Genomic DNA, 25,433 nt, shown 5'->3' with positions numbered 1-25,433 from the left:
GTCACACATACTGTGTGATAGCTGAAGGTCCAAAGTCCCTATGCCTCTTCACACACAGATAAACCCCAACAGCCAATTTATCGCGCGTGTCATTTTAAACAAAGTCCACGGTGCAGATGGGTGAATAAAACATGGCAAGATAACTTTGACGGGAGTGAGAACGGAGATAGGAAGTGCTTGGAGATTACAGGCAGCGAGACGAGGTTCCTCTTCATGCCTAAGGGCTCCGTTTCATGTATGGTTAGGGGTTTGACATCATGCAAGGAAACCCTACACAGAAACACTTAAGAGATGGCCCATTAGTTATGATATCTCATATACAGTCAAGAAAATACACTGGTTTAAGGAAATAAAAGGCGCAGCAATGAGATGACGAGAATAAGCAAACATGCATCCTAATAGGGAGAAACAGAGAAGGGAGCTCTTCAGAGGACTGTAATTGGGATAAAGGTTAAAAATACTGCAAATAGAACAGAGGATCGTTTGTATCAATCAGGGTTAATCCAACCTAATGTGTGTATTGAAGACAGCACTGGTCATCTCATTTTCCGCAGATGAATCTTTTCTTCTGGGAACGACCTTAATCAAATCCACTCGGGGGCCATCAGCGCTAATGTGGTTCTTATGATTTGCTAACAACCTCTGAATGAAATCATTTCAAAAGTAAACATCTCACACGCACCTGACAAATTCTTTATCACACGGCTATGTGGGTTTTACACTCGTTTATCGGGGGACAAAGCAAACCGGTGCTAAAAATATATATATGTGTAATGGTTTCATGTGCGGATGGCTTATCAGCCGGGGTCATTTCAATACATCTTGTAGCAGGCGGCGTACAAAAAACGCAATTACCGAAACCATCAGCGGAGAGCAAAGACAATCACAAGCAAAATTACAAAATTAATTAATGCATCAACAATTTAGCCACGCGTAATTAAACTGAATCTGGGTGTTTGTCAGAAATGTATGGTGTTTGTTCTGCTGGAAATTAAGAGGAACTGTACGCGGGGCGAGAGCCTGACTCAAATGGAGATGGATGGAAGCGCACTCCGATCGCAGCAGTGACAAAGGAGCGTCATCCGTCGCGGAAGGGCCGAGACTTCTCGCCGCGATCTCGGAGGATGTGCAAATCACCGCCGGCTGCCAAAGATACAGTCTCTGTGTTTTTATTACTAGCGCAAACTGTCGAGGAGCCGGAATAAACGACTGGACCCGCTATCAAGAAGTCTGTATTTCATCCCATCTGCATCTTGCCCTAAACTTCATATTGTTGTTTACTCCCACTGGGTAGAAAAAGACTGGAGACATTTCTTTCTGCGGCTGCAACAAACTAATTATTTTCACTGGATATTTTGTTATATAATGTCAGGAAATAGCGAAAACTGTCAAGTTATGATGCTATTTTTTACTTATATTTAGTCCCAAACCAAAGATTCACAGTGATATAGAAGAAATCATCATATTCTTACATTTTTGAGATGCAGAATAAGTATTTGACTGTTACCACTCTTCAAACTTTTCTCAATTCCTAATATGTCCCAAGCACTACTGCTCATAAGGCAAAAACACACCGACTGCTGTTAAATGTCAAAAGGTACAACTTCACATTCAGGGAACATAACAAGTTTTCACAACATGACCTTCTCAGAAAAAAGGTTGGAACAAAGCAGGTTTTGCTCTTAAGCCGCAAAAGAACTGACACAGCTCACGCAGCAGTTTAAGCAATAATTTTATCTAAAAACCTGTTTCTAATAAGGAACAGGAGTCTACTTCATACTCGGCAGAAAGCCAGTGGGGGGGAAAGGTGAGGTTAAAGGGGACGCATGGTTCACGCCAACACTGGTGTTCTGAAAAGACGGTGAGCTGTGTTTGGCACGCTACCCCTTTACCCTCTCAGGGCTGGCTGCTGAGAGGTGCGGGGAGGGCTTCAACTCTGACCCCCGAGCCGGCAGGAGTCTCAACACGCCTCGCGCCGTCGGCACGAGATGATCATTTCATTTTGTGTTACCGAAAGACGCGCCAATGAATCCCGAAACGAGTCAATTAGACGAAACGGAATGAAATGACCTTCGTGTCAGGAAATTGGAGAAGAAATGTACCCACCAGCGAGCAGGAATGTGATGAGGCAGGTTTCTTTGGGCATGTACAGCTTGAGGCGTGAGCCGCTGAAGACGTATTCTACCACGGCCTCCGACCGGCCAGCCCTCTGGAGGAAGGGCAGGAACTGCTTGGCTTTCTGTGTCTCCTAATGGATGAAGAAAGACAGAGAGACGACATTAGACAATAATTGTTATGAAGTCATGCAGGGAAATTGTTTTTAGTGGTTTACCATTTGTGGAAAGATATTGTTTTTGACAGCTGATACCGCGATAAGAAAGTCTTTTCTTCTTTAATTTATATATTCGTATGAAGTCATGTCAAATAAATTCTATTTCGGAAATCAACCTGGATGCAACAAAGGATTTCAGGCCAAATACAGAAGATAAATTTGCCGACGGGACTCGCGTGCCATCCTCAAGACATCGTTATATCTTGGTCTAGCCTAACGAAGTCCGCTCCGCTTCCCAGCGACGCGTCCGGAACCTCACGCGATCAAATATAATTCTCTCCCTTCCTGCTCCCATCTCTGTCGGCAAAGGGTGAGTCACTTGCTTATTGGCGTGCCCGGGCCAAAATTACAAGCGGAGCTAAATCATGTGTATTCAAGCAGGGCTAGTAATGCAGCGTCGGTGGGGGGACGAGGACGGCGAGGGTCATAAACGATAAAAAAAATAATTTAATATGTGCCTACTCCGGGCATGAGCATGTAGGCACAACAGACCAGTGAGTCATGGACCAGTGTAGTGTGTGTGTGTGGTGTGTGTGGACATAGGAGTAGGCACAAAGCCTCGGAGGGAAGGACGGAGTTCAACCGAGGAAAGTCAGAGCGAACACATGTGTGCTCTCCATTTGTCAGCTGGTGAGAGAGTTCAGACCGAAAAACATCAATATTTTCTTCTTCTTCTTCTTATTTATTTTTTTATTTCTTCCTCTCGAGGGACGAGTACGCAACGGAAGAGACGGGCCAGAGACACGCAGCACACGTCACCGGCGGGGCTCAAGCACACGAGTCTCTGAGTAAAGGGTAATGCGCTTTAGCCACAAGATGCACCACCTGAACTCCACCCACCGGAATCCAAAATAGCCCCTTGAGTGGGAGACGTCAGTGCCGAACACTCTGTCGTTCACACAAACACATTTGCAGCACCTGCAGTGTGTGGGCTGTGCAGTCTAACTTGGTTCAGAAAAAAAATAAAATAAATAAAAAAGAAAAAAAAAAGGAAGAGACATGAGGAAGGAGAGGACCTCATTATGCAACCTTTAGAGGCATGAGGTGAGTCAAGAGCTTTATCCACTCTCCACCCACCGCCTATGTACATCTCCTACACTATACGTTTATAAACCTATCTATTTGCGACTACATCCCACTCAATGCACATAATCCCTTTCAACAAACGTTTAACAAGCGACGCTGGCTCATAGGAGAGGAGTGTGTGTCTGTGTGTGGGCGTGCATCACAGAGGAGAGGATGTTTTAAAAAAAAAAAAAAAAAAAAGAGGGGAAGGTTGTTGGGCTTGGGGGTAGGGAGGGGGGTGGTGTGCTGCTATTTTGGTCCTTTTTATTAGAATGCTCATTACATTAGCCTTAGCCCAACAACTGGTGCACGCATGTGCCTGCGCGCGCCCACCGGCAGTCGACTGGCAGCGGTCCTAGACAGCGCTGCAAATTATGTATGTCCTGTCCGAAACTGACAGAAAATGCTAAGGGAAGTCTGCAGCTGCGAGTAATGGCACTGACCTGCACCACTCACAGGGTGGTGCTAATAAGGGGCTCCACAGTGCTGATGTGCATGTCACACACACGCACACAAATGCATGACGCAGCACAATCATGTTAAAATGCAAAGACCGACGGAGGCAGCCTCCGCGGGCTTAAAGGGACAGCTTCTAGGGACTGAGATGTGCAGTTGTTCATTTGGAACAAGGGCAGGGCCTTTACCTCGCCGCTGTTAAAGTTAATTAATTATTGAGCACCCACTGAACGTGGTCAGTTAGCTAGTCGAGTTAGGTGGATGTGTATAAGTATGAAAGCACTAAACCCCCCCCCCCCCCCCCCCCCCCGCTGAAAAGTCAAAGCTGCTCGGTCAGCAAAACAACTCCCCGTCATAATTACTTTTACAGGCTCGTGTAATTTACCCATCCTGCTGACACAATAAGACAGAGGGAGGTTACGAGGATGGCGGCGGGGGAGGGGCAGTTGCGCGGCGCAACGACGTCGGACTTCTTAAGCCAGAATTGTTTGGTGTTAAAGAAGTTTAACGACTTGGCAGAAAGCCTCCTTTCAAATGTACTGAACTCCAGCGGCTTATATACGACCACCAAATCAATTGGAGGCACTCAGCTTAAAAAAAAAAAAAAGGACAGGAAAAACGTACAAGTGATTCAAGTGAGACCGACAATGAGGTGCTAATGTTTCTGAAGCTCACTTTTGAGTTATTCACAGCGGCACACCATCTAGTGGTTTTCAAAGTGAACGAGTTGAGTAGTCGCTGATGATGCTCCGATGCTCCGATGTGCGGCAAAGAATGTCAGAGCTATTCCATACTGTAGATTTAGATGGATTTGGCTGTTGTAATTCTAATTTATGTGTGGGTGGGGGGTAGTTGAAGGGGGATTGTGTACTTTCCCCTACAGATTAAGCTAGATTTACGCTTCCTCATCCATTTCTGTCAGTGGCTAAACAAGCATCGTCGTATACAACATCTACTTTCCGTTCACACCTTGAGAATGGAGCTTCTGACTGACAAAGGTCGTTAGAGCACCATCCATAGGGAAAGAGGACAGGGACAAAGACTCCCCCCCTCAACGACAGGTAAGTATCTAACCGTTAATGGAAATTAGCTGCACCAGTTTTCTGGTTATTTACTCAAACAAGCATGTTTCTGATGGGTTACCAACAGAGGTTCCTATTTAAACCTCAAACTTCCCACCGGTCCCCAAGAACCGAAGAAGCTACTCAGATGAGTGGTGAAACGTCTTCTCAAAAACTCTACAAGTCCAGTTGACTTTTTGTTTAAAACGTTTTTTGGATCTACTTTGACGTCTTTTCCACTTTCAGCTAGGTTTTATGCTAGGTCTAGCTAGATTTGTGTCCCTACGTCAGATCCATGCCATACCTTACGTTGCAGTCTGACTTTCTGTTGTAATTGTGCTAGACCACAATCTACACTTGCGTCTTTTTTTTCCTTTTCTGGTAAATTTACGTTCCTGTGTCGGATCTACGCCATACCGTATGGCAGACCTTGTTGCCCGACATCAATTGTCAATGCGGCGCAAACTGCAACAGCTGCGATTGGTCTGAAATGGATATCCTTGTCAATGTCTTTCAGCGGTTGAACAAGCACTGCTCACTTAAATAGCCGTACGCAAACCACTCTGGCGAGTCCTCCCTTTTCTGTAGCGCAGCGTTTTAAGTAAAAGTATCTGTTCAAGATGTATTAGCACCAATCGTGTTTAGACGTGATACACTAAATGGTGATACACTAGCCCACAAGTATATATCCAAAGGTCTGTGAAGGTACTAAGTCAACCAGGACATGGGATGTCCAAAAAAACGTTAAAGAAAGGCAACTGTACCTAACATAACAGCTTTTTGAGAAGACGTTTCGCCACTTATATTAAGAGTAGCTTCTTCAGTTCTAAGGGGCTGGTGGGGAGTTGAGATTTACATAGGAACTTCTGTGGGTGTAGTAGCTCACCAGAAATGCGCTTGTCTTGTTTACGTTCTTCAATATATATTCATAGGAAGCTCTTGTAGTGAATACAAATGGAGGCAGAATCTAAGGAAGTAGCATCAATTCAGCATAAAAGAGCTTTCTATTGAAGATCCTCATTGTTTTTCTTTGTTTTTTTGTTTCTTTTCATACACTTCTGAAGCCGACAGAGGAGGTTGGCAGAAACAAAAGTCACGGCAAAGAGAAAAAACGCCATTGCATATGTAGAAATGAACACATTGAGTGTGCGAGATGTAATGCAGGTACAAGAGGGTGAATTGTCCACCACCTGACTGACTGACCTCAATTAATTCTTGGATGGCGGACAATGTAAAAGACTTATTAAGCTACAGTGACCCTTCTAGTACAGGCATTTAATGTACGGTTCAGTGCAAATTTCAGTCGGTCGGCTCTCCATGAGTTAATGCCGACTGCGCTTTTGTATGGAAGTGCACTAACTGCAACGCTCATGGTACGTAGGGGAACTTCGAGGGATGGATTTGCAGTTGGAAAGTCACCAAAAAACTATTTATGAAAAAGTGAATGTCCCTTTAGAAATAAAAATAAAGGCACGCGAGTTTCTCCACAGTTAATACAGTAAGAGCTACATTTTTGAGAGAACGAGCGAGCATAAGGCATATAATGACAATAAAATTCAAAACAGCTTCCCGGGTCGCTCGGATAAAAACACACGCTTAAAAAGAATGCGTACCAATCGCCCATTACTCGTTACCGAGAGATTTTTATGGTTTTCCCACGCTAATGTTCATTTTGTGAGCACTCCCAATCAGGGTTCATTAGCCAAATGATGCCTCTATCAAGCCCCTGGGCACACGTAAACAAGCTAGGACCAAGCGCCGCTGATGGTTTTATTAATGCGGTTGATTATTTTTAGAGGCCACTTACAGGCATAAGACGAGGATTACAGATTGTATTGAGAATTACTGTCTTTACGTATGTATGAGAGACAGAGTCACGGCGGCTGTGTGTGTAAACGTGCCAACATTTAATTCATGGGAAACCTTTAATTCCCCTGTGTAGACATGAAAAGAGACGTACCCCAGAGATGTCAGCCACTCTGTGGATGGGAACCTCCTTCTTGCTGTGCAGCCCCTTCCCGTTCTTGATGGCCCTGCAGTAAAACCATAGACACACACACACAGTTCTGACACAGCTCAAGTATTTCTGAAATACATCTGGAGGCATAATGTTTAATAGTTTATGTCATCACTGTAAATATACAGGGACACTGAAGTAGAATGTAATTTCTGCCATTACGGCTTACTGGGAAGCGGTAGTGGGAGGATTTTTTTTTTTCTTCCCCCCACCCAGATAATCTGGAGGCTAGAGTGAAAATGGTGGGAGAGGAATTATAATGGAAGGGAAATTATGGTTAGAACGGCGGAATGAGGAGAGACTCAGAGGAAAGCGATGCTCGAGTGATGACAACGGCTGCTGGTGGGAGTTGCTTGAAAACGCCTCTAGGGCCGAAGGAGATGAAGATGACCTGTGGTTGCTGCTGTGGAATCATGCCACTATTGGAGCACTAAGATGCAGTCCAGTGCATCCAAGATAGAGCCTGTGCATTTATGTGAGTATATGTATACGGTGCATGTGCATTTAATAGCCAAGAGTAGGAGGAGGAGGAGGAGGAGGAGGAGGAGGAGGAGGTGGAGGAGGTGGTGGGGGAGGAGGGTTCCTTGAAGGCTGCGGGCCGCTGGCCTTGTGCAGTGGGAACTAAAAATACAACCAAGGCTATAGACAGAAACCTCTCATCAGCTCTAATAGGACCCCACCAGGGACAGAGAGAAAGAGAGAGAGCAAGAAAAAGAGAAGGGGAAGAGAGGGAGGAGAAAAAAAAAAAAAAAAGAAGACCCAGAAGAGCAAGGCCAAAGAAGGACAAAGCTAAAACAGCTAAGGTGCAGAAATAAGGACAAAATGTGCAAAGGAAGACAGCAAGCGGGAGCGCTGAGAGAGAGAGAGAGAGAAAGAGAGAGAGGAGCAAAAGAGGGCGGGTGGGCAGTGACACTGCATGAAAGAAAAGGGAGAGGAAGAGTTAATCCTATAAAAAGAGGCCGCGCCTGCATCTGCTCTACCTATAGCAAGCAGATCTTAATCTATGGCAGAGTAATAAAGCTTGCACTAAATCTCCCCACTGCACCTCCACATAATTATATTCATAGGGCCTGTGTAAAGAGAGCCTATGATTTAGCGTCCAGCACTTGGGAAGGTGTATGTGTGCACAGGCATGTAAAAGAGAGAAAGAAAAAAAAAAAAAAAAAAAAGAGGCACTGATACATGCATGAGTAAATATTTGAGAGTAATGACACGTTTCTTCTGGAAAGTGTAGCGAAGGACGGGGTTTGATAATGGCTGCGCTGCTCAAATTAATTCTGGGGGGGAAAAGAAAGACGCTAGTTGCTTCACCTTCGCTGTGATGGATGAAACGGTACACAAGTCTAAGGCTCAAGGTCATGTTTCATTTTCGCAAGAGCAAAAAATTGTCAAGGTCGCGAGAGGGTCTCGCGTTCGTGTATGCGTCGCATGTCATTCGAGGGACCAGCTGATCGAAGTTCATTCAGAAGGAGTAGGAAGAAGAAAAAAAAAAAATAAAAAAAAAAAAAGGCAGATGGAGAGTGTGAAAGTGCTTTGTGCGAAAGAGCTCGCAAACGTGTTCCTCACCGTGCCTCTGCGGCAAGCAGCTCGTCATAGTGGGAGGAGCGCTGGTCATCGTCCTGTCTGTATCTGATGACGGTGGCGAGGCCTTTACTGACCAGGGCCTCGGCTATGTTGCTGGAGAAAGAGGAGGGGAGAGATAGAGCGGGTTATGAAATGCAACAAGCAAAACCTTTTTTTTTTTTTCCTTGCTTCGTTTAGAATTCTAAGCAAATCACCCCAAACAAAAAAAATAAATAAATAAAAGGCAGGACTAATCCCAAAGGTGGCTCTGCTAAAGAACAAAGGTCACATAAATGTTGACACTGCACACTCGACTAACCGCTTCCTTGTTGCGTTACTGGTGTATAGAAGAGGATTAAGGGCGGAAAGAGGGGAGTATTGTGGTAATTAATGCAGCACTTGGTGGCTAGTTCTTGGGCGTCAGTGTTGTGGCTAAACTCTGGGAGAAAGAAATGAAGGGACAGAAGGAAACTTTAAAGGCTGATACATACTCCGCAAGAACAAATCGTGCTTGCGGAGTATGTATCAGCCTCTAAAGTTTCTTTCTGAGAACAAAATGACGCCATTTTGTTCTCGCAGCTTGTTCTCGACACGTCAGCTGGGCAGAACTTCTTTTCTCGCGTGGTGTTCGGTTACTGTTCTGCGATTGGATTGAAGTGGGCGTGGCTAACGCGGAAATGCTCTGTGAGCTCCCAGATGCTAATCTTCGCAGTGTGACCGCGAATCTGCATACTGTGTGTGGGAGCAAGCTGAACGAACGGCGTGGTCAATGTCCGTAAATAATAAGAAAAAGTGCCTCTCGACGTCCCGTCTCCCGCATTTGCCACAATGCTTAGCGCGTGTGATGCATGCTGCAGTAGGAGGGGACGTATGAGGACTTCCCTTGAGTTCGGCACTTGAGCTTCCGGCGCATGTAACAACCTTAAGAAATCTGCATGTGCTGTTCAGTAAAGACATGGTATCTGACATGCTGTAGATGCCCCAACTCAAATGCTTCTTTATGTCCATTTTACGTGTTTTCTGTACCCACATCAACAGCTGCTAATGGTTGGAACTGGAACTGGAACAGAACGAGACTTTGGCCTCGTATTCACTCTGCAGGAATTACACAGAACCCAGACAGAGTCACGAAAACCATCTTCAGAGACAAGAAGAAGTCCTTGCAACAGATGGTAAGTCTGCCACACAGGCTTGATCTCATCGTCAACGAGTTCATTCCGGGATTACACGAGAAGACAGAAGCGGCTGAGACGGCTAAATCCTCATAGCCGTGGCCAGTTCTCCAAGATGAGAACAATAAGTGCCTGATTCATAACACCAGTAGGCGCCCACAAAGTCTCGAGCGGAGCCCATTTCTTCACAAAAAAACAAAAAAACAAAAAACAAAAAAAACAGGCTTCTGTGGTTTGTCTCCTTCCATATGGATAGAAGTTATGAATAATACCATACGGCGTAAGGTCACGCAAGGTCAAAAACATCCGCCCCGCTGACCAGCTCGACCCCTGACCTCAGCATTCATGGGGGACCACGCCAACTGTTATCCGCGAGATGCTGGGGTTGTAATTGGCCGTTGACGAGACCCGATCCTGACCCCGGTTGCTGGCCGGAATACAATTCGGTACGTTTGACGACGAAGATAAATCTGCGAGCACGTCTCCGAGAGCAAATGTGACAACGCTCTGCGCCTCGGGTGGCGCGCGCGCACACACGCAGGGAACCAGAAGATAAGTGAAAGCGTTTCGCGAGTCAGAACAGAAGGTTCATTTTAAGTTATTCGGCATCAAAGTCGTCTATTGTGCTTCTGATTAAATTTGAGCCTCTGAATGGTTTAATAACGTTTATGTCTGCGTGCAACATCTCAAAGAGATAAACCGCATTTTTTTTTTCTTTCGAAGTCGTGTTTGATAGAAGATAGAAAAATAACCGTGTGCGCTGAGGCGAGCCTTTTCATGAAATTAAAACACAAAGGCGCATTTTCAGGTTACTCCGCGATTCATGGGGAGATTAGAGGTTCGGAGCATTTGAAGTGATTACTCTTCGTCATCAGATGGCGAGAAAAGGAAAACTATTACCCGAGTCTAGTGTATGCTTAAACAGTATCAACAATGGGAGGATAAAAACATGAGTGTGAACTGTTACTTACATGCCGCCAATTGTGACTGTAGCACAGGTGCGCTCCGAGAAGGCAGGCGTGCTTTCACCTGGACCGGTGGCTGCTCTGATGTAGTCCACCGTCACATTGACCTACAAGGGAAAACAAGCAAGGAGGTTTAATAAAATATTTTTTTTAAAAATACACCAAGAGCAGTGAAAGAATGAAGGTAGCACCAAGTTACGGTAATAATTAGTGCGGCGACCGCTCTGACTCGTGTGTATGTGGGTCCCTTTTCGTTTGTCCCAGTTCTCAAGGTCACCCCCAGTCAGTGCACATCACATCAGGCAGCACTGTAGATCTCCCCAGAGGAGGAGTATTAACACACGGTGGGTGTTTGGGACGATGCGCGCGCGTACACACACATATGTACGTGCATGCATGCATGCATACACAGGGAGCGGCGATAGATAGAACCCTACACTGTGTGTTTTCGACACAGCTCCCCCAGGGACAAGACTCCAATCCGCCCACCCCGAAGATACAATTTTGTCACTCGGCTGTGCGCGCATATCCACAGGCATGTGACAGGGAAAGCCTGCTTTGTGGGCCAGACACAGGCAGACAGCGCTAACAGCGGGGGGAAGGCAGCCATACCGGTAGACACGATCGGCAGTTTAAGAGCTATGTGTCAAGCGTGTCAGACGAGCGTGATGGGAAGTAGGGGGAGGAAAGAAAGGAGAAAAAAATAAGTGGGAATCGGGCTCTGCATCATAGCATCATAGCGTAGACACAAGTCAGACAGAAACAATGCAGACAGGCTTATAACAGGGACACGAAAGAACAATGTCAGTCTGTCATTACATGGACAGGATGGAGACACGGTGATGGGGGGGAAGACTGAAGTATTGTAGTGTATTGTTCATAAAGAGGAGGAGAAGGATAGCAGCAGAGCATCATTAGCTCTTCTGCACAATTAAGCGTATGATTGCAGGTTGCAAATGTCACTGAACAACATTTATCAGGTGGATACGGATCAAATTAAAAAAAAGGATTCTTTTTGGAAAAAGAAAAGGAAATTAAGGCAGGGAGCAAGAAAATTAAATTCAAAAAAATGATAATAAGAGTAGAAATATCTGGTGAGAAGTATCACCGGCACGCTGATTAACCCTCACGGAAGCTCTGGTCTTCCTTGTAATCCATGTCTACTGGGCCTTATTGAAAAGCGAAGCCATTTAAATGATGAAAACCAACATTTTGCGTTGGCCTTAAGCGTGTTTAATACTCATACTCGTGTCTAGTTGTCGGTGTAAAGTAAAGAATTTAAGTTGAGATGACACGGGAAAATGAGAAAACAGGAGAGCTGATGCGGAGATTGAAACCCCATTAAGCGAGGTGGCGACAGATTCTAAACTTTGACCGAGCTATGTTGGATTAGAGGAGTCCCAGGCCCATTCTCCACGGGCCGTCCACCAGATATCCCGATAAGGCAAAGCCATCTATAAGAGCCCGCCCCCAGAGGAGAGCGAAAACAGAGGGGGAGAGGCAGCGGATGGATTAGAAAGTGGGGGAGTGATAAGGACGGCGGGTGAGGTGCGAGACAAAATGTGTTTGTTGTGCTGAGGCGACAGGCAGCTTGGGAATATATGGTTAACTCTGCCAAAAGAATCACGTTGGTAGCTTGTTTGTGCAGCGTGTGTGACGGTAGAAGACGAAAACGTTCTGGGTGATGCATCCTGTGTGTTGGATCCTCTCTGTTGGGGTGTTGTTCGACTCATTTGAGTGTGGTACAAAGGGTAAGTAGGGTGATTTTCTAAACCAACAACAGGGCAGGATTTAGAACCTCATGTTGGACATTCACGCAACGGGATTAGTCCATGTGTGACGGAGATCGAAAACATGACGGAGCTTTGTCAGGCCTGAAGAGCTGGACAAGAGCAAAGACATATGCAAATTAATTTAGTTATAATCATTTTTAAATCAACTCTATAGAAAGAACATCATCAATATCTGTAGTGACCAACTTCTGCCAGTCGGACCTCTCCCTGATAGACGAAACAGACCCCATGCCTCCTAAAATGAGTTTAATGTGAGACGGTCTTAATCGACAAGGCTTTCCTTAGACAGCTTACGCTGAGCTACGATTTAGAGAGGCTACATATGCCATGTAATGAGTAACAGCAATCATAGCCCAGCATGGGCTCAGCATGAGTGGTTTTTGCAGACAGGAGCGCAGGGAAGGGCTGCTTATCCTGACAAAGTGTAGGAGGTCTAGGTTTGCTTTAACTGAAACGAGCAACGTGGCACTATAGTCTGTCTTACTCAGTACACACAGCTGGTTCCTTTTTCTTTTCGCTGTATTTTAAACCGATCACCCAACAAATAAATAAACACATTTAACTGTTTTGGAGCTCTTGGTAGAAATATACGCCGATTGTCCATGACCTAATCGCAGGTCGAGAGAGTAATACTGATCATCTGTCAGTGGGTGGAATATATTAGTGAACATTTTGTCTTCAAAGTTTATGTTTTAAAATTAAATCAAATGGGAAAGTGGAAGAATTTGAGAAACTCCAACGAGGGCCTTATTGTAATGGCTAGGCAGCCAGACCAGAGCATCTCCAAAACTATATCCAAAAAAGGTTCAAAAAAGGCAACTGGACTTGTAGGGTTTTTTTGAGAGGATGTTTCACGAATCATCGGAGTAGTTTCTTCAGTTCTAGAAGATAGAACTGTTCTAGAAGATAGAACTAAAGAAGCTACTCGGATGAGTGGTGAAACGTCTTCTCAAAAAAACTCTACAAGTCCAGTTGCCTTTTTTGAACCTTTTTTGGATATACCATGACCTGGATGACTGAGAACCTTCACAGACATCTCCAAAACTACAGCTCGGCCGGTCTACAGTGGTCAGTACCTATCAAAACGGGTCCAAGGAAGGCATGGACACATCGACGGAGTGAGATGAATGGCTAGTGTGGTCCAACCTAAGTGATGAGTTACTCTAGCTTAAATAGCTAAGGTACATGAGCACTAGAACTGAACCATGGATGATCAATGGAAGAACGTCCAACATCCAGGTCTGTATCATATTTTCTTTTGTACCCTATGGATGGTTGGATGCCTATGTGTCACTTATCTGGGGATTATATGGCATCAGGTTGCAAGGAACGCCGCCGTTTAACAGTGATCAGGTGGTGGCACGTATCTAACTAACAGGCTTCTGCGTCAGTTTGACGCCATAAGTACGGCGATAGCCCAGACCATAAGGCTGTAGCCGGACCCACCTCCCCAGAAATCTAACTACGCGTCAAGGCAATGCAGACTGCAAGAGCTGTGATTGGTCCGCTTGGTCTTAGCATGTTTCTGCTTCAGTATTTCCAACTGCGTCTTCATCTCCGCAAGTTTGGATTTTTGGAAGATGGATTTGCAGTCGGCTAGGTGCGTAGATTACTGTGTCTATGTCCCCCAGAGGCATAAAGTCCGCTTAACGTCTACATAAATGCCAGAACCCAGGTTTCCTAGAAGAACATTACATTGTTTTGAGATCAGTGTTATTCAATTCATTAGTTGGTTGGTGTTTTTTTAAGATGTCTGGAGAGAAAAAAGGGAGGAATAATGGTTAAGAGGGGAAGCAAGGTATGAAGGTTTGGTAAAAGAACAGAGTGTGTGTGGGTGAGTAAAGAAACTGTGTGTGCAAGAAGAGGCGCTTAAGTCACTGCTGTGTTTTAGGAGGCTATAATCGCAGCCGGCTATCATTTAATGAAGAGGGGAGAGAACGAAAAAACCTTTGGCTGGGACGGTACAACGCAGAGAGGAAAGTAAAAGGAGGAGGAAGAGGAAGCCCCATCTGGATTTTCATCTGTGGGACCTGATGACGCTAAGGTCTACCCGCTTCACATGTGCTTGAACACACAAACACCTCAAGCCCCCAACCCCACAACATCACATCAAAATACACGAGGCATTCTCATTGGCGCACTCACGCGCCCACCAATACGAGGGGAAGAACTCTGTCGCTAACAGTGCTACACAAGCAGCTGCATAACAGGAGCCACTTTGAGCACGCCGGATTATCCGAATGTGCTCAACCCTGATAAGTGGCTTAATGCAACATTTCCATTGGACTTTTTTTTTCTGCTGAGGCTGAGACCCAGGCGCACAAGAAGCACTACTTATAAAGTTAGCCAAATCAAGCTTTTTGGGATTATGTCACCATGCAAGCGCTGCCATTTCAATGGAGGTGGGTATATATTTATAATATATATGAGAAAGATGGAGACAGACAGAGTGACAGAGAGAAAGAAGAAAAAGGAAAACGCCTCGGTGCATTTCTCTTCTTTTATTTTTTGTAGGCTACTAAACCTATACCTCAGAAGACGTTTTGGATATAAGGTGGAATTAATGGCTTGTGTAAAATAAATTTAAGCAGTCTGCTAACATGAAACGGATCAAACATACGTTGTTGTTAGCACCACTGTGAAGTCTTGGTTCAAAAACTAGACCAGGTATTGCAACAATTTCTCACAGATAGCACAGAGAGCTATCAAATATAGACTCTTCTGGGCCAAGAAAAAAAGAGAGAGGAGAGAAAAAAGTCTGTCTTTTGAATGTGGATATTAGATATGCTTTATAGAAGATCAAAAGCACCATGCTCTCCTTATGGAGATGAGAAATAGGGGGTTTAATAAAAAAAAGTATTTAATGTAGCTTTATTCTCCTAAACCGGAGCAGCGGTATTAGGGCTTTGAGCATTAGCACACTGAGACTAGCAGTTAATGCTTAGTCACGTCCTAGAAGGTTTAGTCAGGGGGGAATCTGCTTGTTTTCCCAATTCGAGTGACGTACTGCCGGCTCGGGCAGTTCCTGAGCTTTGAACACGGACAAGGGGAATACCTGTAGGTCAGTCTGATAACAACCTCAGCTTTGGGTGAGTCAAGTTTGAGAAACATGACGTGGAAATGTGACAAATCTGCAGTCCCACTCTACAAATGACTCGCTCCTTTGTGGTTCAAGGGTGCCCAAAAACCAGGGTATTTCCTCTTAAATACACCAGGTCGGTCAACTTTCAATTACCCTACTGTTGAGGTAAAACCTGTGTGTCTGGGCTTCTGTCAGAAAGGAAAAAAAAAACGGAAAAAGATAAAAGCGGAGCTCTCTCTCGAGCAAAATTTCTGGGAAAACTGTGGTGTTCTACTAATGCTTACTGCTCCAAATCTGTCTCCATAGAGCTTACTGTTCAGAGACAGGATGACAGTAAGTGGGTCGACTAAACCTCTCTCCTTGTTGGAGTGCAACATGCACATCTGTGCATATACCTGTATCCAAGTTGAGAACACAACTAGGCCAAGGTAGGTTAGATTAACAAGAAAGCCTCGAGGGGTTAAGTAATGTGCTCACGAATAAACACTCACCAACAGCGAGCCTGGGATCATTTTATCCAAACTAAATCTCTCTCGTTGCCACGGCAGCTAAAGGATGATGCTTGTATCTGCAAAACCCTGCAGTTTTTGAGATTTTATAAACAATACATGGTGACAGAAGGTTTAACTATGAGCTTTAGCCTTCTGCCTCGGCAAAAGTAAATGCACGGGAAAGGAGAAACATTCCAGAGCTCCTTTGTTATTGATTTAGCATTGTGGGGAGGGAAGAAGCCGCGCTGCTGGCAAATGGGCAAGGGCTCTCCATTTAAACCTAACTCACTTCAAAGAGCCTGTGAGCACACACTTGGGAGATCCCGCTTCAATACTAATCTAATGTAGATGAATATAGTGGCATATACTGTGCTATGTATACATGGAACAGTATATCAGCCTCGGTAGTGAGCAAAGTCTCTGTATATTGTCTGGAGGGTTGAATTCAAGGGAAAATCCGGCGCAGATTTCTGTAATCTCAACCCAACTGATGTCGTCCAAAAGGCAAATGGTTTGATTTTGGGTTTTTCGTTTCACAGATTAATAAATAAACAGAATTGTATCGTTTTGTTTTGGGCTTATTAAGACATTTTTAGTGTCCAATACATTTGCATAGTACTATACACCAGTCAGGCATAACATTATAAACACCTGCTTAATATTATGAAGGTCTCCCTTGTGCCTCCAAAACAGTTGTGACTCTTTAGAGCAGGGGTGTCAAACTCATTTTAGTTCAGGGGCCACATACAGCCCAGTTTGATGTCAAGGAGGCCAGACTAATAACAATTTACAAGGTTAGTGACTGGACATTTCCTAAGAAAAAGAAATGCAATTTCCGTTTAGTTCTTGGTCTCAGTGTTGTTTTATGTCCACAACTCTTACTAAATATGTGTGAACCCTATGAATAGCAATTACTTTTATTGGAAAAATTGCAGTTAATGTCTTCAATGTAATTTTTGCAATTTGCAAATTCATCCCACGGGCCGGATTAGACCCTCTGCGGGCCGGTTTTGGCATGTCTGGGTCCTATGGGTGGGGAGGGACCTCCGTGGATCATCCCACAGATACTTGATCAGCTTGGGAGCTAGGGAATTTGGAGGCCAGGGGAGCACCTTGTGCGGTTTTTCATGTTTTTTTTAGTTGTTCCAAAACTGTTTTAAGGGATGGCTGCTACCATCAAGGGGTGTCATTGCTATGGGATGGGGGTGCATGCTCTGATCTAGGTGGGTGCTACATGTCTAAAGTAACAAACGACTCCAGGACCAAAAGTTTCCCAGCTGAACACTGAATTGTCACAAGATGGTCAATGTGATTCACTTCTCCCGTCAGTGGTCATAATGTTATGCTTGATTGGTGTATACTCATCCAGATTTCAGTCTTGGTTGAAGCATTTTGGGGCCTAATAGCCTTTTAAAATGAAGCTGCAGGAGCAACAGCGAACCAGATGTCTATTGTCTTTTCCTCATTCACATCCAGATATCCATTCATGGAGATTCCATTAGCAGCAACTTAAAACATTTTTCAGCCCAGACACTCAGTACAATATTAATAAAGAATACTGCAATACTTTTATCAGTGGGCCACAGGTTCAGTCACTACAGTGTTATCTCATTTGGGCGATAGTGTCTTAACAGACATTTATTTAAATGAAAGTGCCGCTTTAACTACAGGGAAAGGGAGTGGGAGGCCATATCGAGGCAGATCTTAAGAGAAACGCCGAGATTAAAAAAACAAAGTGATTCTATCAGACCGGAGCAAGAGAGAGGAGATGGTAATTTGCCGTGGGTTTTGAATGCGCTTTGTAAGTTTGCAGTGCTCTTCACATAATAAAAACACTGATTAAGTGGTCAAGGTTTCATTTGCAATCCCCGCATTCTGCATGTGGATAAACAGATCCCTGATGACCATCACCACCAACACCACCAACACCACCACCACCACCACCACCACCTCCGGCTGCAGCTCGAGTGATCAGATCTCTCAAAACGTCAAGGAGCACGCCTCCACCTGCGTTCAGAGCCGTCCACAAATCACCGAATCATCCGTGACGCGTTCCAACGCACAATGTAAACAGGGCCACTGACTCACCCCGGTGAAAAGATGCATAGTCAACACGCCTAAGACACTAACTCCTTTTGACGCATACACAATCATGCATACTTTCCTCTCCGATAAACACTACAAACAGCAATTTGCCCGAGGCTCAGAAAGGCACAGGAACACTTAAGCCGAGTTGACTTTTGAAACACCCTTGAGTCTAAGCGAAAAATACTGTGAAATCAAACCGGGTATAAAGACGGCACAGTCTGATATGAGTGCTGTCAGCTATTGTGCGCGTGCATGTGTGTTGAGGACGATTGTTGGATTTTACAGTGCATGCGTAAGTATTATGTACTAACTTATTTTATTCAGTCATTACTGTACATGTTGCGAGTTGCTTTCCATTGGAGTTTGCATGAGTTAACAGCTAATGGCCATAGCATAAGGGTGAGAGGTTTGCATGTATGTTCCAGGTTCTAAATATATGTGAATGGTGAGTTCATCTGCGCTTTATGCATGTCCATAAACCATCTACACACACTGGGTTTTAATGTGGGTATGCAGTTCTACAGAAAGGTCTACACACATCCTCTGCAGTATCTTTTTTACACCTTAGCACGGCTATAGACCCGCAATTCCCATTACGCGCACATTCATTATTTCCAAACACAAACACCACAAATAAACAGCGGAATCATTATTCTCGCCTCAGTTGTCAAAAGCCAGCTTACGGCTGAATTCTCTGCCATTAGAAAAACATTAATGAGGATGATTAAAACGACCGTAATGGGAGGCTGGGACAGGGATATGAATCTCACTCCCGTACCGAATGCCAAGAGGGAACTCTCTTGGCTTTTGGCTTTGAGTGGGTGCATGTTTTTGTGTTTATCGGGCTTGTAGTGCGTTTTCTTTTTTAAATATATAACTCGGTTGCACAGTTAGGAAAGTGTGCGAGACAGGATTATTTGCTCCGTCGATAGCGGTTGGGTTTAGGAGCCTGAAATTTAGACGCCTGTAAATGCGAAAATCTTCGGAGACAATTGCAGCTCTGAGTTTATGAGATAACTTCTATTTAGGGGAGTCATTTCTGGCGGTGTGATGGTGCATAAATGCGGCATTTTGACAGTCTTCTACCAATCTGCAGTTGCATTGCTATGTAAAAAAAAAAAAACAGTCTTTTCCATCATGGTCCCCATTATAATGCAGCCCCTGGGCTTTTGACAAGTGTTAAAGTTACCTTTTTGGGAAAAACATAAACCATCATTTAGCTCAGGCCGTGGACAACAGCTCTAGGCATGCTTTTGAGCAACACCCGCCTTCTCTCCACGCCATTACTGGCACCGGAGGCGGCTAAATTGCCACAACGGCGGCGTTGTAGGCGTAATTTTATTGATTTACTAAAGGGGGACTACGGCCAAAAATCAACTTCCAGTGTGGAAAATTGTTTTGATGTTATGTTTGGAACATTTAAAACATCTCAGAGTTGGCTGTAAATCAGTGCTCATTTGTAATATTTCAAAATCAATGTTTTTTTCTTCCCATGACAAGCGACTTTAATTTACACTTCATGTATTCAAATCTAACACAAAAAAAGATAAACGCCGAAGACCTGGTGTGTGCCTCGGGTGCCGTTTAGCCAAGTGTTGGGTTTCTGCTGGGTCAGATACGTGTAAATAATGGCGCCCCCCAAGGTGTACAGACCCAGTAGATCAATAGACACAAGAGGGGGGGAAATCAACACTGCTTGTTTAAAGGGTGCGTCTGGGCCAACACGAAGCCCCAGGGCATCTGCCGAGAGTACTTGGTATTCACACTAAGAGACAGAGAGAAATAGATATCCAACTCAGAAATGTATTTAGCTAACGGTAAGAGCGCGGGGGGGGGGGGAAGGTGTCAGAGCATTTGTACAGCCGCAGGGGAACTCCTATTTAGAGCTATTGTTTATTTATTAAATCTGATTAGCTGCAATCACGTCGATTCAAATACTGACAGTCGCACAGGAGCTTTCTTACCTTTTTACCGATGAGCTTCTTCCTCAGGAACTCACGGGCCTCGAACATGTAGGGGATGTCATAGAGGGGACGGAATCGTTTGTCCTTGTCCTTGTTCTTCTCCTGAATAGAGATGGGATGACGGAGGAGGAGGAGGAGGAGGAGATGGGTTGGGAAGAAGAGGGTAAGAGGAAAGAAAAACGGGGAAGGGAAAAGGTTATTCACATTAAACTTTGAAAGTTGTGTGGCTCAACATATTCGCTACGGACGCAGAACTCTGGACAAACATGCTCACATACACGCAGACATTGATTTCCACACATCTCTGTTATCTCTTTCCTTTTTTATTTCAACCCCAAGACAGAGTGGACTCTGAACTCACTGATGTATTTGAGCGGTGAACGGCAGCATTTCCCATTACACAGTCAGACTCTCACCTTCCACAAACATCTCTCTCGTTGTCAATAATGACACATTACACACACACACACAAAAAAAAAAAATCTATCAAAATACCATTATCAAGCACACAAAGACGCACACGCAAGCCGAGGCAAAGACACCGTGTTAAACAGATGCACAAAGGCGAGCTGACACCGCGCGCACACACGCATACGGGCGCGTACAAAGACGTAGCCACGCGCCACTCGCACAGCTGCACACAAAAAAAAAAACTTCCCTCAATACGCTCACCCACTCCCTGACAGGAGCGGGCCACAAATAGAACCCATTTGCATTTTCAAAGGAGGCCGAGGTTTTGTGTCGGCCCCGGAGTGAATAGACAAATACACAGCTCACACATACAGAGTGACAGGTGTCGTTTTTGGAGGGGCAGGATAAAAAAAATAAATAAATAAAAAATTATACCACAAATGACAATGATGCAGCGGGAAAATGAAGCGCCAACAAGAGGGATACGGCTATGAATGACAATCCCCGTATGCGGGCCGCCCCGGCCCCTCCCACGCTTTTCTACGAGCACCGTTATGATCCGGCGTACAAACATGAGTAACACTCTAACCAAATGAACACACAAGCTTGGATTAATTCCTCGTTTCCCCCCTCTCTTCAACGATTTCCATTCGATTTTAATGACTCTCCAGTTGTTCAGAGCTGCCAGGTGTGGCTCACAGCTGGGCAGATGGATGTGGAGAGAAGACACATGGGGAGCGAGGCATGTGAAGCATGTGCTTATGGCTGCGTTACGGTCTTTGGAGCAAATGTTGCGGGGTGACACATTTTTCTTGGTGTTAAACCGAAAGCCTAACCAGCAGTGATTTTATTTAAAATGAATCTCTACATGACTGAAGTGAAGGATGTTGGACTGGTCCTTATAAAGGAGTACTGGAAACCCAAATGACTTCCCATAACCTTGGCAGGACTGTAATAACCTTCAAGTTAAATAGCTTTCCATCTTTTTTTTCCCTTTCCTTCCTTCCTGTGCACTTTCACAAGAGAAGTCAGCACAGTATCGAACTCTAAGAGCTAATCTCACACATGCCCAGTTGAAATCCCTCACTGTTCAGCCAACAGCCCATGTCGCCCATTTTGTGTCAATCGGGGCTTATTGTCGGGGTATTTCATCCCTATCAAGTCAGCGGGATGGGGAGGCCTTTAAGGAACATTGCCAGCCAGGACTCCTCCATTTTGTGCCCAAGCTGTGGACTTAGCCAACTGACTGCAACAATATTTCACAGTGGGCCTTGTCCACTTGGTGTTCCAACTACAAAAGGGGTCCACACAGGCTGCTGTTCTGACGAGAAATCTTTTGGAACATTATGTCACCTCGCATCACATTAAGACAACTCCCAGACATCGAACGATGCCGTGTCCTTAGCCTAATCATGCCAGCACTCAATTAGGATTCTGATAGACCTAGGTCAAAACAACAGGAGAACTTCAACGGTGAAAAGTAAAGAACAAACCTTAGAGGAGAGGGAAAAAAAAGGAAGAATCATTTCCAACTAATAAGCTGTTTCACGGTGGGAAGACAGCCATGTCACTGAGGGCAAAGAGTGTAAATGTCAGCACTCTCTGCCAATTAGGCACAAGAAGTGGGGAGGTAGACAAGGAGGACAAAAGACAGTACTTCTGCATCTTTCAGAAGGTCTATGGGGAACGGGGCTAGACTGAGTGGAAGTTGGCAAGGTGAAAGAGTCAGAAAACAAGAAAATGAGACAATCAGAGATGTTCAAACTACAGTGGAAAAAAAATGGTAGTCAGAGAGAACACACGGATGATCACATTTTCCACACCAATGTCCATATCCGATGTGATGCTCCGGACAACTCTGACCTTGTCTTAGCTGATAGTATTCTTGCCACTATTGTGCGGACAAGTTAGAAGGCGAGGAAGATAATGGCGAAGACAGGAAGAGCCGCCACAAAGAGCTTCAAGCCCTTAAAGCACATAGAAATCGATTTACTCGTCACCCGTGGCTTTGTTGGTAGCTGGTGGATGTTCCGGCCTTTTGTTGCCAGGGTATGGACGGAGGTAGCTCTTCTTGCCGTCGCTGCTTTGTAAAGAAAACCACCAACGACGCCACCACTCCATCTGCATTCACCAAAAGCTCGCAATCAGCATGGGGAATTTGGTCATAGGAGCCAAAGTCAGCCACGGTTTGGAAAACTATTTGGGCATCGTAAGTCAATCAACTGCATCAGTTCCAAGGAGACAATCCTAACCCTAACCCTAGCCCTAACCCTAGCCCTAGCCTTACCAATGGTCATTACCTTAGAATCGAGTGTAATTCAGCTTGATACCTTTCTGCATTGATTTGTTTTTCACCCATCGCTTTGAAGCCGACAGTTGGACATTCCAGGTCTTGTTGCGTAGGTTACCCTTGTGTACACTTCCCACACCATGTTTCTCAGTGAAATGAGCAAAACAAAAACATTGCTAGTGTTTGGAGGGAGCTAAAGTTTCTTTCCTGACGCTGCTTTCCATTTGAAAAGAAAATACCAGCACCATCTGGGTTTAACCCACGCTCCTAGCCTGCCGTCGGCATTGTGAATTTGACGGTAGAAGCTGGTGGACAGTGTCAGGGACAGCATTTCCTTGTAGTAGACGCTTGGGGAACTTCATGTCGTATGTCGATCAACTAGATTTTGTTGGCTCAATGCTGAGATTAGATCAACTTGGTACTTGTCCACTTTTTTCATATGCCATCAATACAACTCACGGAATTTTATTAACATTCAAATCTCTCTTGTCACCACATCACTTCTAATCTTGACCCTTTAGTATGACCCCAGTGGCTACAGCTATATTTTATTACTGTAGTCCACTTTGTATTCCAGCTACAAAAGGGTTCTCCGCTGAGCTGCTCAAAGAGACATAACGCATTCCTTGACAGATGAGTCCAATTTAAACAACTTGAAAACAAATGTGCCTCCCTGCCAATCAAACAGGACATTAAGAAAGCTGCTCCGCGCTGATGACTGCGTCAGTAAGAAGACTGTGACGGCAAGGCTAATTGTTTGTCTATGGAGTTGATTTCAATCTCCAGATAAATCTGACAACATCAGCACCACTAAATTACTCCCGACCAGACGAACTCGGCGCACATCATCCATTAAGTGTTATTACGCAGCTGCGGGAAGGTTACAGAAAGTGGAGAGAGTCACTGCCATTTCTCAACCGTAACCCAATAACAACAGTTTGCTCTCACTGTCCTCAGGGGGATTTTTGTTCTATTTGGGGTAAATTCCCTTCGTTCCAAATTACCCGCTGCAGCCCAGGAATCATCTTTGACTATTGCGGAGGCATGGCGCTAGCTGGATTGTACAGTGTCGCAGGGCTGCAGGGCCTGGGCTGCAAATGTGTGGATGCTGCTGCTGCTGCTGCTGGAAGCATTTGCTGCTTCTCAAACGTCAAGGGTGAAATCATGACTCAGGAGCATGTCAGAGTTTGTGATGTTCGTGGGAGTGGAGAGTATTAGTTCTTAGTTTTCCATTTAGCTGACTGAGCAGGGCCAGTTGTTTTGTGTGAAACCTATCTTTTATGAGGAAAAATAAATAAATACACTGTTGTGTGCATGTGTCCCGACAAAGTAGGCATTATTTTTTGATTAAGCAGTGCACTGGGAGCTGTAGACAAACAGTCAACATTTACTATTGTATGCCCAAGTCAAATGTGCATGCATAAACATTAAATGCCTGCAGAGGGTTGTGGCGGAGAGAGAGAAACAGTACAAGAGAGAAAGAAAGAGAGATGAAGAAAGAGGGCATACACTTCCTGAAGCAAGAGCATTAAGTATATGGCTGGTTACAGACTACAATACAAAATCCAACCAGAACACAAAGGCAGGAAACAAATACATCTTGACTCGAGTCATTACTGGATTGACTGAAATTGATCCCGCAACCGACACAAGAACAAACCTTGTATTTCAGAATGAAATTACCTGTAGCGCCGTAAAAACAAACAGCTGCTCAATTTGAGATTAGCTGCTACCGGGCAAGTGAATGTGCCGGGACAGCTGTGACAGGTTGCGGCCCGCATTGTTATTGTGCGGTCATCAATAAGGACGTCACGGAGTAAATGTGAGCTAAAGCAGCACAATGGCCGCGTGAACAAGGCAGCGACACTGCGACACACCGTGTGCAGCGTTGTGTTTTTATTCTGTGGACCACACAGACGGTCAGACCTGCCCTGCAGAAAGGCACAGTGATCACAGTGCCGCCTGCTAAAAAATTTAAATATCGCATAATACATTCAAGTACCAAGAGTCCAGAGCAAATTTGGTCAGCCTATCTCAAAAGCAGACCAAAACAAATTCAAAGTTATTCCACGTAAGGCTGTATGTGCTCGACTACGCTGCAACCAACATCTTTTCATAAGCAACAGTCACATTGCCTTCTAATGCAGCCCTTCTGCATTTTGTCCTCTCTTGCACTTACACAAAAACAAGTCCTTGCTTTTTCAACAGTGACAGCCAAATAGTTAAATAGGGCCAAAAATATTCATCCAGTAGTGAGGGGGGATACTGGCTCCTACTCAGCCTCGCCTAGCCAATGGCGCGCAAGTGAATCACGAGGTGGCCGACCCCCTCCTCCCTTGTCATCGTGCTCCCAAACTTGAGGTCAAAGCATGTCTTGCCGGGCTAGAGGGGTGCTCTGGGCTCGCACACACACACACGGCCAGACATAAGATTTGGAGGATGGGGACAGGCATGAGGAGGAGGCAGGATGGAAGAAAAACAAAGAAGGGGGTAGGAGAAGAGGGAAAAAAAAGCATCAAAAGAAGATAACAGATGAGCATTATTGTAAAATGTTAATGCTGGGTACATTTTTCTAAAATAACATTGCAATTGTGAATTTGCATGCCGAATATGCATCGAGATGAGGTTTTGAAAAGCCAATGAAACATTACAGAACCTTAAACCAAAATGAATCAAGCGCCAA

The 25,433-nt window shown here is 44.8% G+C and overlaps 1 protein-coding gene across 1 annotated transcript in view; it reads right to left on the bottom strand.

Annotated features, from left to right (window-relative positions):
• snd1 (staphylococcal nuclease and tudor domain containing 1) overlaps positions 1–25,433 on the bottom strand; it is a 174,864-nt gene that overhangs the window by 123,066 nt on the left and 26,365 nt on the right. The window contains exons 11-15 of the mRNA XM_084573206.1: positions 20,050–20,151; positions 10,638–10,738; positions 8,498–8,608; positions 6,875–6,947; positions 2,107–2,248 (exon numbers count right to left, since the gene is read on the bottom strand). Of these exons, the coding sequence (XP_084429332.1) occupies positions 2,107–2,248; positions 6,875–6,947; positions 8,498–8,608; positions 10,638–10,738; positions 20,050–20,151 (529 nt within the window). The remainder of the gene's footprint in view (positions 1–2,106; positions 2,249–6,874; positions 6,948–8,497; positions 8,609–10,637; positions 10,739–20,049; positions 20,152–25,433) is intronic.

The sequence above is a fragment of the Chelon labrosus genome (assembly GCF_963514085.1).
Source record: "Chelon labrosus genome assembly, chromosome: 23".
NCBI classification, from domain to species: Eukaryota; Metazoa; Chordata; class Actinopteri; order Mugiliformes; family Mugilidae; genus Chelon; species Chelon labrosus.
This window is presented reverse-complemented; position numbering and strand designations above follow the sequence as displayed.